This window comes from Oncorhynchus kisutch, linkage group LG14, assembly GCF_002021735.2.
Source record: "Oncorhynchus kisutch isolate 150728-3 linkage group LG14, Okis_V2, whole genome shotgun sequence".
NCBI classification, from domain to species: Eukaryota; Metazoa; Chordata; class Actinopteri; order Salmoniformes; family Salmonidae; genus Oncorhynchus; species Oncorhynchus kisutch.
In genome coordinates, this window is record NC_034187.2 from 47,623,519 (window position 1) to 47,636,894 (window position 13,376).

Genomic DNA, 13,376 nt, shown 5'->3' on the forward strand with positions numbered 1-13,376 from the left:
AGAATGCTACCTGCCCCAATGCATAGTGACAACTGTAAAGTTTGGTGGAGGATGAATAATTGTCTGGGGCTGTTTTTCATGTTTTGGGCTAGACCCTTTAGTTCCAGTGAAGGGATATCTTAATGCTACAGCATACAATGACATTCTAGATGATCCTGTGCTTCCAACTTTGGCAACAGTTTGGGGAAGGCCCTTTCCTGTTTCAGCATGACAATGCCCCCCCCGTGCACAAAGCGAGGTCCGTCTAGAAATGGTTTGTCAAGATCGGTGTGGAAGAACTTGAGCCCTGACCTCAACCCCATCGAACGCCTTTGGGATTAATTGGATGCTGACTTCGAGCCAGGCCTAATCGCCCAACATCAGTTCCCGCCCTCACCAATGCTTTTGTGGCAGATTGGAAGCAAGTCCCCACAGCGATGTTCCAACATCTTGTGGAAAGCTTTCCTAGAAGAGTTGAGACTTGTAGCAGCAAAGGGGGGATGAACTCCATATTAATGCCCATGATTTTCAAATGAGATGTTCACATACTTTTGGCCATGTAGTGTGTGTATGCATTAAGGGGCAAATCCTAACTTCCACAAGTCACATATTCACTTTGTGCTCTATTTTTATTAACAAATGTAATGCAATGGTAAATCTTAGTGCTGGGTGTAGCTATGTTCACAACCGGTACTATGATTGTAGTAGGTGGCGGGTAAGGGCTGGGTTTGGATAAACAAGTTGTAGTTGTGCCGAGGCTTGACCCCCCCCCCCCCCCCCCTTCACTGACCAATCTGAACATGCACCATGGCTAAATATGTGGTTGCTTCAAGTTGTGTATTTAGGTATGCCTTAGAAATCAAACGATGTATGGGCTGCATGATGCGACTACAGGCTATTGATGATTTGAGAAAGTGTAAAAAAAAAAAGAAGCTTACTCAGCTCCTTGCCTCAAGCTGCACATGCTGTTCTCTCATCAAGTGATCATATTTTCACCCATCATACTATTCTCAATTTAATTTTGACTTTCCAAATCGAAATAAATGTTGCATATTAGTAATGGCCCATTTATCAAATGGGCAAGACAAAAATACTTCCGGGATAGTGAATGGAGGCCACTTTCCCGCCAGTATGTTTATAACTCATGTCTGGTAGTCTACTCCGGTAATTTTGCTGCGTGACAGGTGATATTCCGCCCAAACTCTGTATGCCATGGGCTCTCCAACCCTGTTCCTGCAGCTACCCAGTGCTTAATTTGGGAAACCAAGTGAAATCTGTTTGGCAACATCGATAGTAACATGTTTTAACAATGAAACATTTCATTAAACTGTTGACAGCCCCCCTCTCTGAGCGCTGAAGAAAGGAATGAAGGAGAGAGGGGAGGAGATGGAAACTCACGGTGGTGAGATATTCTGTAGCTAAAGGTAATGTGTCCGTCTATTAATTATGAAATTACTAAGCTAGTCAAAATAAAATGCACAAATTTGTAGGCTAAATCTGAATTTGTTTGATTTAGGCTAGACCATTCTGTACCAAATATCTTAAATAGGTATTTATTTGTTTTTCTGCCATGTGTAATATGCGGTAGGCTATATATCATATAATGGTACAATCATTTGTACCATTACTTGGGCTCATATATACAGTGCGTTCGGGAAGTATTCATTTTGTTACATTAGACTTATTCAAACATGTATGAAATAGTCCCCCCCCCCCCCCCCCCCCCCCCCCCCAATCAAGCTACACACAATACCCCATAATGACAAGGCAGGAACAGTTTTTTATTTATTTTAGAAAATTTTATCAAATAAACTATTACATTTACATAATTATTCAGACCGTTTACTTAGTACTTTGTTGAAGCACCTTTGACGGAGATTACAGCCTCGAGTCTTCTTGGGTATGACGCTACAAGCTTGTCATACCTATATTTGGGTAGTTTTTCACATTCTTCTCTGCAGTTCCTCTCAAGTGCTGTCAGCTTGGGTGGGGAGTGTCGCTGCACAGCTATTTTCAGGTGTCATACCCAAGGAAATTCAATGCAGTAATCGCTGCCGAAGGTGTTTCAACAAAGTACTGAGTAAATGGTCTGGAATACTTACGTAAATGTGATATTTCAGTTTAGAATCGTTTATAAATTAGCAAGCATTTCTAAAAACCTGTTTGCTTTGTCATTATGGGGTATTGTGTAAGATTGAGGGGGATATTTAAAAATAAAAAATCTATTGTTTTTGTGAATAAAGCTGTAACAAAATGTGGAAAAAGTCAAGGGGCCTGAATACTTTACGAGGGGCTTTGTATATGTGCCTTCTAAACAATTCACACCCCTTGACTTCTTCCATATTTTCTTGTGTTTTTTGCCTGAATTTAAAATGGGTTAAGTAGATATTTTTTGTGTCACTGGCCTACATGCAATACCCATAATGTTAAGCTTGATTAACTAAAAATGAGAAGCTGAAATGTCTTGAGTGTATAATTATTTAACCCCTTTGATATGGGAAGCCGGAATATGTTCAAGAGTAAACAGTAGTAGTAATAACTTACATAAATTGCATGGACCCCATGTGAAATAAGTGTTTAACAAGATTTTTTTAAATGACAACCTCATCTTTCTACCCCACACACAATAGTGTGTGTATGTGTGTATATATATATATGTACACTCAGCAAAAACAGAAACATCCTCTCACTGTCAACTGTGTTTATTTTCAGTAAATTTAACATGTGTAAATATTTGTATGAACGTATGATTCAACAACTGAGACATAAACTGAACAAGTTCCACAGACATGTGACTAACAGAAATGGAATATTGTGTCCCTGAACAAAAGGGGGGGGTCAAAATCAAAAGTAACAGTCAGTATCTGGTGTGGCCACCAGCTGCATTAAGTGCTGCAGTGCATCTCCTCCTCATGGACTGCACCAGATTTGCCAGTTCTTGCTGTGAGATGTTACCCCACTCTTCCACCAAGGCACCTGCAAGTTCCGGGATATTTCTGGGGGGAATGGCCCTAGCCCTCACCCTCTGGTCCAACAGGTCCCAGACGTGCTGAATGGGATTGAGATCCGGGCTCTTCGCTGGCCATGGCAGAACACTGACATTCCTGTCTTGCAGGAAATCACGCACAGAACAAGCAGTATGGCTGGTGGCATTGTCATGCTGGAGGGTCATGTCAGGATGAGCCTGCAGGAAGGGTACCACATGAGGGAGGAGGATGTCTTCCCTGTAAATCACAGCATGGAGATTGCCTGCAATGTCAACAAGCTCAGTCCAATGATGCTGTGACACACCGCCCCAGACCATGATGGACCCTCCACCTACAAATCGATCCCGAGTACAGGCCTCGGTGTAAAGCTCATTCCTTCTGCCATAAATGTGAATCCGACAATCGCCCCTGGTGACACAACTGCGACTCGTCGCAAAAAGATAACTTTTTGCCAGTCTTGTCTGGTCCAGCGACGGTGGGTTTGTGCCCATAGGTGACGTTGTTGGACAGTGATGTCTGGGTGAGGACCTGCCTTCAACAGGCCTACAAGCCCTAAGTCCATCCCGTCTCAGGCTATTGCAGACAGTCTGATCACTGATGGAGGGATTGTGTGTTCCTGGTGTAACTCGGGCAGTTGTTGCCATCCTGTACCTGTCACGCAGGTGTGATGTTCAGATGTACCGATCCTGTGCAGGTGTTACACGTGGTCTGCCACTGCGAGGATGATCAACTGTCCGTCCTGTCTCCCTGTAGCGCTGTCTTATGCGTCTCACAGTACGGACATTACAATTGATTGCCCTGGCCATATCTGCAATCCTCATGCCTCGCAGCATAGCATACCTAAGGCACGTTCACGCAGATGAGCAGGGACCCTGGGCATCTTTCTTTTGGTGTTTTTCAGTAGAAAGGCCTCTTTAGTGTTTTCATAACTGTGACCTTAATTGCCTACCGTCTGTAAACTGGTAGTGTCTTAATGACCGTTCCACAGGTGCATGTTCATTAATTATGGTTCATTGAACAAGCATGGGAAACAGTGTTTAAACCCTTTACAATGAAGATCTTTTAAGTTATTTGGATTTTTACGAATTATCTTTGGAAGACAGGGTTCTGAGTTTAGAAGCTGAGTTAGTGCTGAATTTAGAAGCTCAAGCATTTCGCTACACCCGCATTAACATCTGCTAATCACGTGTATGTGACCAATAAAATTTGATTTTGATATACACATACATACCCAGGGTTGGGGAGTAACGGATTACATATAATCCGTTACATGTAAGGGATTACAAATAATCTGTAACAATAATCCCTTACGTTACCAGCAAAACATATTGTAATCTGATTGGATATTTTTGAAAAACTAGATTACTTTTTAAATCAGAAACGATGTTTGAGAACTCTTTGACACTTCTGTTTTTTTCAATGACATTCAAATCAGCGTTGAAGAAAGGCATACGTTTAAATTCATTGAGCGAGTCTGACTATAAATCAGACCACTATGATGACACACCAAATGTGTTTGATGGATCGCAGGAATTGGCTTTTGTAGGCTATAGTCCAAACGTTGTCTTCCAATGGTGCGACTGCTGTCGGCATCCAAAGATTATCCACTTTGAATAAACACTTGGAGGTAAGGATGACAGCAGTGGTGTAATCTACGGCGCCCGGATATCACTTATTGTTATCAACACAGAGCATTGATGTGAATCACACTGCTGCTCTCATTTACCTATTGTTGTGGATTGCTGTTCACAAATCTAAATGTGTATTTGAACCCAATGGTTGAATTCAAGAAGTTTAAGCAGCCTTATCAATCATTGTTTTTGAAACCAGTGGACAGCCAGTGAAAAATGCTCTCTTGCTTCAGCTTCATAGTTCGGATCCCAGCCTATGGAATAAAAGTGAGGCTTTTATTGCTCAATCTAATTCATGGTAAGAATAATCCATAGGCCTAATGGACACATGTTCAAACTTTGACACTTTTGATAGACGTAAAGGGGCAATCTGTAGTTTGTAAATTTTTGGACTTATAAATGATATATCCATTGATTCTTAAGAATATAACTTATAAATGCCTTGAGCTTAGTTCAACTGTCACACTTCATGAGAACCCAAAATATAAGCTTGTTTCTCCAATGTTTGTAAACATTGTAAATGTGAACAAACACTGTCATGGATGGTCAGTCCTTTCATCGGTAGCTCTGTCTATTCATCTGAGAGTGGTTAAGTTTCTCCAGGCCCATCCCTCAGCTTTTTACCAAACGAGAGGCGGGGCAAACATTTTATTGTTTCATTTATGGATTTGCTCTTTAAAAAACTGCATGTTATCAAGATGTCAAAGTGTCACCAACAAAAAGGTTAACAATAGGCCTATAGCAAATGCAGCATATGGCATTCACATGTAATACCACTTTTCAGTAGTGCTCAAAGCATGCCATTCCATGAGCGAAACGTTTATTTTTCAAATCGAATCAATGAGCACAATCAGTTCTCCATGACAATAACATCATTAACAACAGAGTAGGGCTGGCTAATAAGCCCTTTGTTTTGGGGTTATGCTCAGGCAAGACAATTTTGCTAATTTATACTTACATATTTCCAAGTCTTGTTCTTGACGATCAAGGGGTATAACATTTATTGGAAGGAAGGGAGTTCTGATAGACTTAGTTTTTTTTTATGTTAAGATTTAATAAGATCATATTATACAGTAGAAAGTGATGGGTTAGAAGCCTACAGTGCTTCCTCCTTTAAAAGTTGCATCATACTGCAGAACACCCTGCGGGCTGCTGCAGCATTCTATGGCACGTTATTTAATTGTCAGCCATTCTTTACGTTAATGCAAGTTAGTGCTAGTTTGACCACCAGAGGGCAACTTTGAAGCATTTGAAAGTCTCCCATATTGGTATTACTTGTAATAACGTAGTATATGGATTTGTTTTAAAGACATTTGGCTTAATTGGATTAATGTTATGGTGTTTCTTTTCCGAGAAAAACGAAACCCTCATGGTTTTCGTTAGGATGGAATGCAAAATATTATGCTTCACAACGTGACAATCGGGAATAGGATACAGCATAAGAGGATTCTAAATTAATATATAAGGGGCATAACATTTCCACACCCTAATTGTAGTGAAACCAATACTCATTTCGCCTATGCTAGGCCTACAGTATATCTATAAATATTTTTTTCAATGACTACTCTCTGCCAATAATTACATTTTTAGAGGATTGTAGGATTCTAAATTAGTATCTAAGTATCCATTAGGATCTGTGAGAATATCTAAGGGGATTTTTATATAATAAGTAACAATATTTTGGAGATTTCCATTTTCATTTAACCTTGAGTGAGCGAGGAAAAATACAACTGGATGGTCGGCCAGTACTGGGTTATTTAGCTAAAGAATCCCAATGTCGTACGGGCAGGGCACGCGGGAGACCGGGGTTCAATTCCCAGACGGGGAGGAAGGTGTAGGCTGTCCTTGTAAATAAGAATTAAAACAAATATATTTAACCAATACCCAAACTGAGTTTTGGTGAAAATAAAAATCTCATTGATTTATCAAGAACAGTCCCTATGCTTATCTCAGAGCAGCAAGAAAAAGTGCTAAAATAGTTGTAGGCTATTGCTTCTAATTTCAATATGCGACACTACTTTTAACAGCACATTACCCAACACTAGTGATACTCATGTCATTTACGGTAGACCTAAAGTATATCGAAAAATATGTGACTCTCCGCCAATTATTACATAGAGGATTTTAAATGAAAACCAAAAGCCACCTCATGGGTCTCCTGGTGGCGGCCGGCACGGGTATTGAACCTGCATCTGCAGCAATGCATTTTGCACTTCGGGATCCCCCATCCACTCCGGAAAGTATCAAAATACAGAGAAGTGTTGAAGGTATATTGTCCTGCTAATAGCCCGACATGGGCTTTTATAATACTGTACATGGTGGCTAGGTCAGGATAACCAAAACATTTCTTTATTTAAGACTATCAGAAAGAATGTTGGTACTGAATTTTTTTGATCCAAAGCCATGAATTAGTGCCACTCCGCTTTATGTAGGTGCCGGCTATATGAACGTGTCATCAACTTGATAATATATAACTGTATTTTGGAGGTTATTTCGTTTTTTTTAAACAACGAAAAATTGTAATCTGAATAAAGGCAAACATTTATTTATGTTTTTAGAGGGAGAAAAATGCTGGGCCAATTGTGTGCCGCCCATAAAGGCCAAAATATAGCCCTGTTAATAGCCATAATGGAGCTGTACAACGTGACCGTGTGTTTGAAAGAGTATATTCCAGTAAGCAGCAACAATTGAGTTAGTAATGTAACACTTCAGAGTCCTTAAGCGTTCAATACATTGCAGGTATAGGGGATGTTCATACCTACAGTAGCTGGGCTATAAAGAGTATTGTCCTGCTAATCGGGCTACAAGTGTTTGAAAAACTGTTTGTTAAAATGCCACCACCTGTCCATCACTACTGTAAATAAAAACAAAGCGTTTTGTTTACATCTTTTTTACATTCTTTATTGTAAACACAATGTCACAAATAATTTGTATATACTTTTCTAATTACTTTTAGAGTTTGGGATTCATTTGAATAATGTTATGGTGTTTCTATTCCAAAGAAAATGAAAAACCTTCTGGGTTTCTGGGAACTGAAAATATGGTGCTGTACAACGTGGCGCTCGGGAGTACAGTACTGGGCTAATTAGCTAAAGAATCAAATCAAATCAAATGTATTTGTCACATACACATGGTTAGCAGATGTTAATGCGAGTGTAGCAAAATGCTTGTGCTTCTAGTTCCGACAATGCAGTAATAACCAACGAGTAATCTAACTAACAATTCCAAAACTACTACCTTATACACACAAGGGATAAAGAATATGTACATAAAGATATATGAATGAGTGATGGTACAGAGCGGCATAGGCTAGATGCAGTAGATGGTATCGAGTACAGTATATACATATGAGATGAGTATGTAAACAAAGTGGCATAGTTTAAAGTGGCTAGTGATACATGTATTACATAAAGATGCAGTAGATCATATAGAGTACAGTATATACGTATACATATGAGATGAATAATGTAGGGTATGTAAACATTATATTAAGTAGCATTGTTTAAAGTGGCTAGTGATATATTTTTACATCAATTCCCATTATTAAAGTGGCTGGAGTTGAGTCAGTGTGTTGGCAGCAGCCACTCAATGTTAGTGGTGCCTGTTTAACAGTCTGATGGCCTTGAGATAGAAGCTGTTTTTCAGTCTCTCGGTCCCAGCTTTGATGCACCTGTACTGACCTCGCCTTCTGGATGATGGCGGGGTGAACAGGCAGTGGCTCGGGTGGTTGTTGTCCTTGATGATCTTTATGGCCTTCCTGTGACATCAGGTGGTGTAGGTGTCCTGGAGGGCAGGTAGTTTGCCCCCGGTGATGCGTTGTGCAGACCTCACTACCCTCTGGAGAGCCTTATGGTTGTGGGCAGAGCAGTTGCCGTACCAGGCGGTGATACAGCCCGACAGGATGCTCTCGATTGTGCATCTGTAGAAGTTTGTGAGTGCTTTTGGTGACAAGCCGAATTTCTTCAGCCTCCCAAGGTTGAAGAGGCGCTGCTGCGCCTTCTTCACGATGCTGTCTGTGTGGGTGGACCAATTCAGTTTGTCTGTGATGTGTACGCCGAGGAACTTAAAACTTACTACCCTCTCCACTACTGTCCCATCGATGTGGATAGGGGGGTGTTCCCTCTGCTGTTTCCTGAAGTCCACAATCATCTCCTTAGTTTTGTTATTTTCCTGACACCACACTGTAGGCCGTCTCGTCGTCGTTGGTAACTGAATCTTGTGTCCTGCGGGAGACTGGGCTTCAATTCCCAGACGGGGAGAAAGGAGTAGGCTGCCCTTGTAAATAAGAATTTCTTAACTGACTTGCCTAGTTAAATAAAGGTTACACTAAGAGCATAACATTTCTACACCCTCATTTTTGAATTCTATTCTAACCAATACCCAAACGGAGTTTCGGTGAAAATAAAGGTATCATTGATTTATAAAGACCAGTCCCCCCCATGCTTGCCTCAGCAGCACGAAACGGTGCTAAAATAGTTATAACTTCAATATGCTCTTTAAATAAATAAGACATACACCACTTTTAACAGCACATTACTCAACACAAGTGAGACTCATGTCGCATACAGTATATGGAAAAATATGACGCGACTCTCCGCCAATAATTACATTGAGGATTGGCGGATATTTCTGTATTTCAGTGATATTTATTCCCATAATTTATGAATCGATAACTAAATAAACACTGGCATTTTAAGTGTTATCATTTTCTTAATGAAAGCCTAAAGATGCCATTATTAGTTACATTGTTTTAGTTTGAACGTGTAGACTGGCACTAAGATCAGCAGGAACGTTTCCCTAGCGTCAATATAAATGCAATGCCCCTTAAATATTTTGGAGATTTTATTTTCAAATCATGTAAAATTAGCAAGAAAAAGGTCATTCTTGAACATGGGGTGAGACATGGTTACTAATTTGTAAATAAAGCCAGTTTATTTATATTTTTAGAGGGAGAAAAACCTTAAGTCATTTTATGGGTCTCCCAGTCAAGACCTGCATGGGTCTTGAACCAGTATCTGTAGCAACACAGCTTGCACTGCAATGCAGTGTCTTAGACCGCTGCGCCACTCAGGCGCTGTACAACGTGACCGGTCGGGAGTGGCCTACAGTAAGAGCAAAATAATCCTAATAACATAATAAAAACCTTAGTGTAACAACAGTTTTAGTAAGTAATACTGAATTCGTGCACAATTATCAGTTTCTATTTCGGTTTATGTCACCCATTCATTTTTAGAAACACAGTAGGAACCAAAAGCATAATCAGTGCTCTAACTCCCCCTTGCGCTGGTCTGGTGCAATGAAGTGGTGACGCAGGGAACCATACTAAACCACATATTACCTCTAAAAACCGCGGTTTAAACTCTCAACTTTTAAAGGAGGAACCACTGTACATAACCAACCCATAAAATAAAATGTTACATCCATATATGGCCAGCTATGTCAATTTTAACCTTCAATAGATGTTGTTCAATTGGTAACATACATTTTTGTCCTCTAATGCCTAAAGGGAAAGTAATCTAAAAGTAACTGAATGTAATCAGATTAGGTTGGATTACCCAACCTGAAGTTACTGATTACAATTTTGGATAGGTAAGTAGTAAGCGTAACTAACTGATTACATTTAGAAAGTAATTTACCCAACCCTGCACATAACCACATATATATATTTCCCACAAACCCTACCACCCCTCCCCTAATTGGAGTAAACTAGTAAACAACAGCACTTAGGCTTCTACTTCCAGCTGATACATATATACATTTTACAGACATAATGTATTTTACAATTGTTATATTTCGTTTGTTTTTAGGCCTGGCCTTCCTCTAACCTGCACCTCTCCCATCTATTTCTGATGTCCGTCCAGTTTGATTTCTATTTGCCAGATATTTATAACTGTGCTATTAAAGTAAAGTTCTGAATCTATACATTTTACAGACACAGTATATTTGACCTTTTATCTTATTAGTCCCACCCTGCAGCTCCATTAAACCCCTCCCTTCTATCCTTATTGGATTTCTATTTGCCATATATTTTTTAACTGTGCTGTGATGTTTCACAAAAGTTCTGAACCCTTGTCTAATAGTTTCTAGAGATTTTCAAATTAAAAACATTTTGGCTAAAAGTGTTATTATATTCTTGATCAATTGACTGACTTTTCAATTCACCCAGTATTTCTTTCTGCGGAGTTAGCTCCAGGTAAATGTTGCAATTCTTCAGCCGTTCCTGGACCTGTGACCAAAAACGAGCTACATATGGACAGTACCAAAATAAATGATAAAATAACTGTCTCTTTGCAGCAAAATCTGCAGAGCTGTGAATGTTGTATCCCCCGTAGAAATAACATTCTATTGGTTGCAATAATTTTGTATAATCATTTAAATGGAAAAATTCTAGGTTTTGAATACGGTGTTGTTTTATGTGTCAATTCATAAAACATGTGCCATGGAATCAGAACATCGGGGGAAAAAATACATTTTGGAGATTTCGTTTTCAAATAACCGAAAGTGAGAGATTGAAATCAGAATAAATGTTTGCTATAGAACCAGTTCGGATTTAAGTATAACTTGTGAATGACTGACACCTTTAATGAGGTCTAATGCTTTAATATTTCATTTCTGCCCTCCAAATTCATTTTATAAATAGGCCCTTGCGCCTCCTTAGCGCCAGCCGAATATAGAGCCCGTAGTCATAAATTGATGTCAATGGGAGACAAAGAGAAATTTTGACTTAAGTGTAAATTGGGAAGGATTCACGGCCAAATGTATTGTATTCTTCCCTGTTAAATCATGATTCTATTTTTGTGCACTTTTGACTGGTTCTGTAGTGTCAGTCTGTGTTCCTAAACGCTGTATAGTATTATTATCTTTTAATGTCCCTCTTCCCCATTTTAATGTCCCTCTGTCCCTCTTCCCCCGTCCTGTAGAAGTCGCATGATGGAGCAGTACTTCGCCCACAGCGGCCAATACTGTCTGAACCTGGACAGCGGCATGGTGATCGACAGCTACCGGATGGGCAACGAGGCCCGCTTCATCAACCACAGCTGTGAACCCAACTGTGAGATGCAGAAGTGGTGAGTTAGTAGGACAATAATAGGTCATTTAGCATGCATATATTTTGGTATGGGTGGCCCAAGCGGGAATAGAACCCACTATCCTTGGCGTTGAAAGCGCCATGCTCTACCAACTGAGCCACACATGACAACTCTAGAAATGCTTGGGGTTCAGCTAGGGACGGTTTACCGGACACAGTACTTACTTTACCGAAAAGCATGTTCAATGGATATTCTCCCATTAAAAGTGCTTCTTAGTCCTAGACAAGGCTAAATCTGTTTCCAGGAAACTGCCTCTTTGGCTAATGTTGAGGAGCTAATTCTCTAGTACAGAAGACAGTCTGTTAACACACAATAGTATGATTTACTAAGTGTCTACCAAGCTTGTTATTTTTGACAGGGAACAATACATGAAAGGTAGAACACAAGGTAAAACCAAGGTTACGAGATGGAATTGAAAGGAAGTGAAACAGACAGTTGTCGCTTAGATTTTCACTGCTGAGAGGTAACTTAATACTGGTGCAGACGCTTTGTAAATCTGCACCTAAATCCCCTCACCCCCTCCACTTAATGGTCTGCTTCTGTCACGATAACCTGATAAGATCACGTCGTCCGGACTATGCCCGAGTTTACCACACTAAACAGTTTAAAGCCCTTTCACTGAGATAAACCAATTGGCCAACCCTCAGACTATTACAGGATTGCACACCTCAGTCAGGATCAAGCAAGACAGTTGTAGACCTGGTTAAGCAGGCATCTGAATCATTGGTTCCTTCTCTAAGATGCATAACTATTATCGTTTGTCTGGATGGGTTGAATGAAAAGGCAAATGGGACCTCAGCATGTTCATCCCACCGTTTAAGTGAAGAGGAATTTCAGCAACTCTTGGAGGACAGTTGAGGTTGATAAAATAGCTTTTTCATTGTTGAGAGTGTTGTTTAATCCCAAAAGGGCCTGAACACAGACCGTAAAAACGGTTAACGGCTGTTGAGAAAAGACGTGTTTTCTTCCTTGCCGTTCGTGAACATCCAGGCAGTAAACTAGGACACACCGATCTAACAACTCTGTCTCTGCTGTGGTGTGGAGCAGGCCTCGAATAAGAGATTCTACAGGGATAGAGAATTTCCAGTGTGAAGCATGGCCAGTCATCCATCTTGTCACAGAAGAGCGATTATACGGCGTGGTAGCTGGGGCCTTGGACACAGCTGTACTAGTGCCCAGAGACAATGTGCCGAAACTGCTTTTTGTCCTCACAGGATTAAAAATTAGACGGCAAAGGGAACGTGCAGCCTACACTGTTGTACTGTGCAGGGAGATAAAGAAAGAATGCTGCCAAATTGGCACCCTATTCCCTATATAGTGCACTACTTTTGACCAGAGTTCTTTGCTCAGGCTGTGCCCTATGCTCAAGTTCAAAGCCTGCCTGGGAAAATCTGATCTCTCCCTTCCACTCACTCTCTTCCCTCCTGTTTGTTGCTCCTGCAGGTCGGTGAATGGGGTGTACAGGATCGGCCTCTTCGCCCTCAGGGACATGAGCAGCAGCACAGAGCTCACCTACGACTACAACTTCCACTCCTTCAACACTGAAGAGCAGGTGGGTGTGGCTGCACATCGACCATCTTCTCTCAGTTACAGACCCAACTTAACCTGATTCCAGATCTGTTTTTGCCATGGCAAGCTATCAAAAACAGATCTGGGACCAGGCTACCCCCATTTCTCTCCTAGTTATATTA

General features: G+C 40.6%; 1 protein-coding gene across 5 annotated transcripts in view; it reads left to right on the top strand.

The window, feature by feature from the left end:
• The window catches only part of LOC109903805 (histone-lysine N-methyltransferase ASH1L), a 48,804-nt gene that overhangs the window by 17,993 nt on the left and 17,435 nt on the right, over positions 1 to 13,376 (top strand). For all 5 annotated transcript variants that reach the window (XM_020500764.2, XM_031788460.1, XM_031788463.1 and 2 more), the window contains 2 exons: positions 11,518 to 11,664; positions 13,129 to 13,237. In XM_020500764.2, coding sequence (XP_020356353.1) covers positions 11,518 to 11,664; positions 13,129 to 13,237 — 256 coding nt within the window. The remainder of the gene's footprint in view (positions 1 to 11,517; positions 11,665 to 13,128; positions 13,238 to 13,376) is intronic.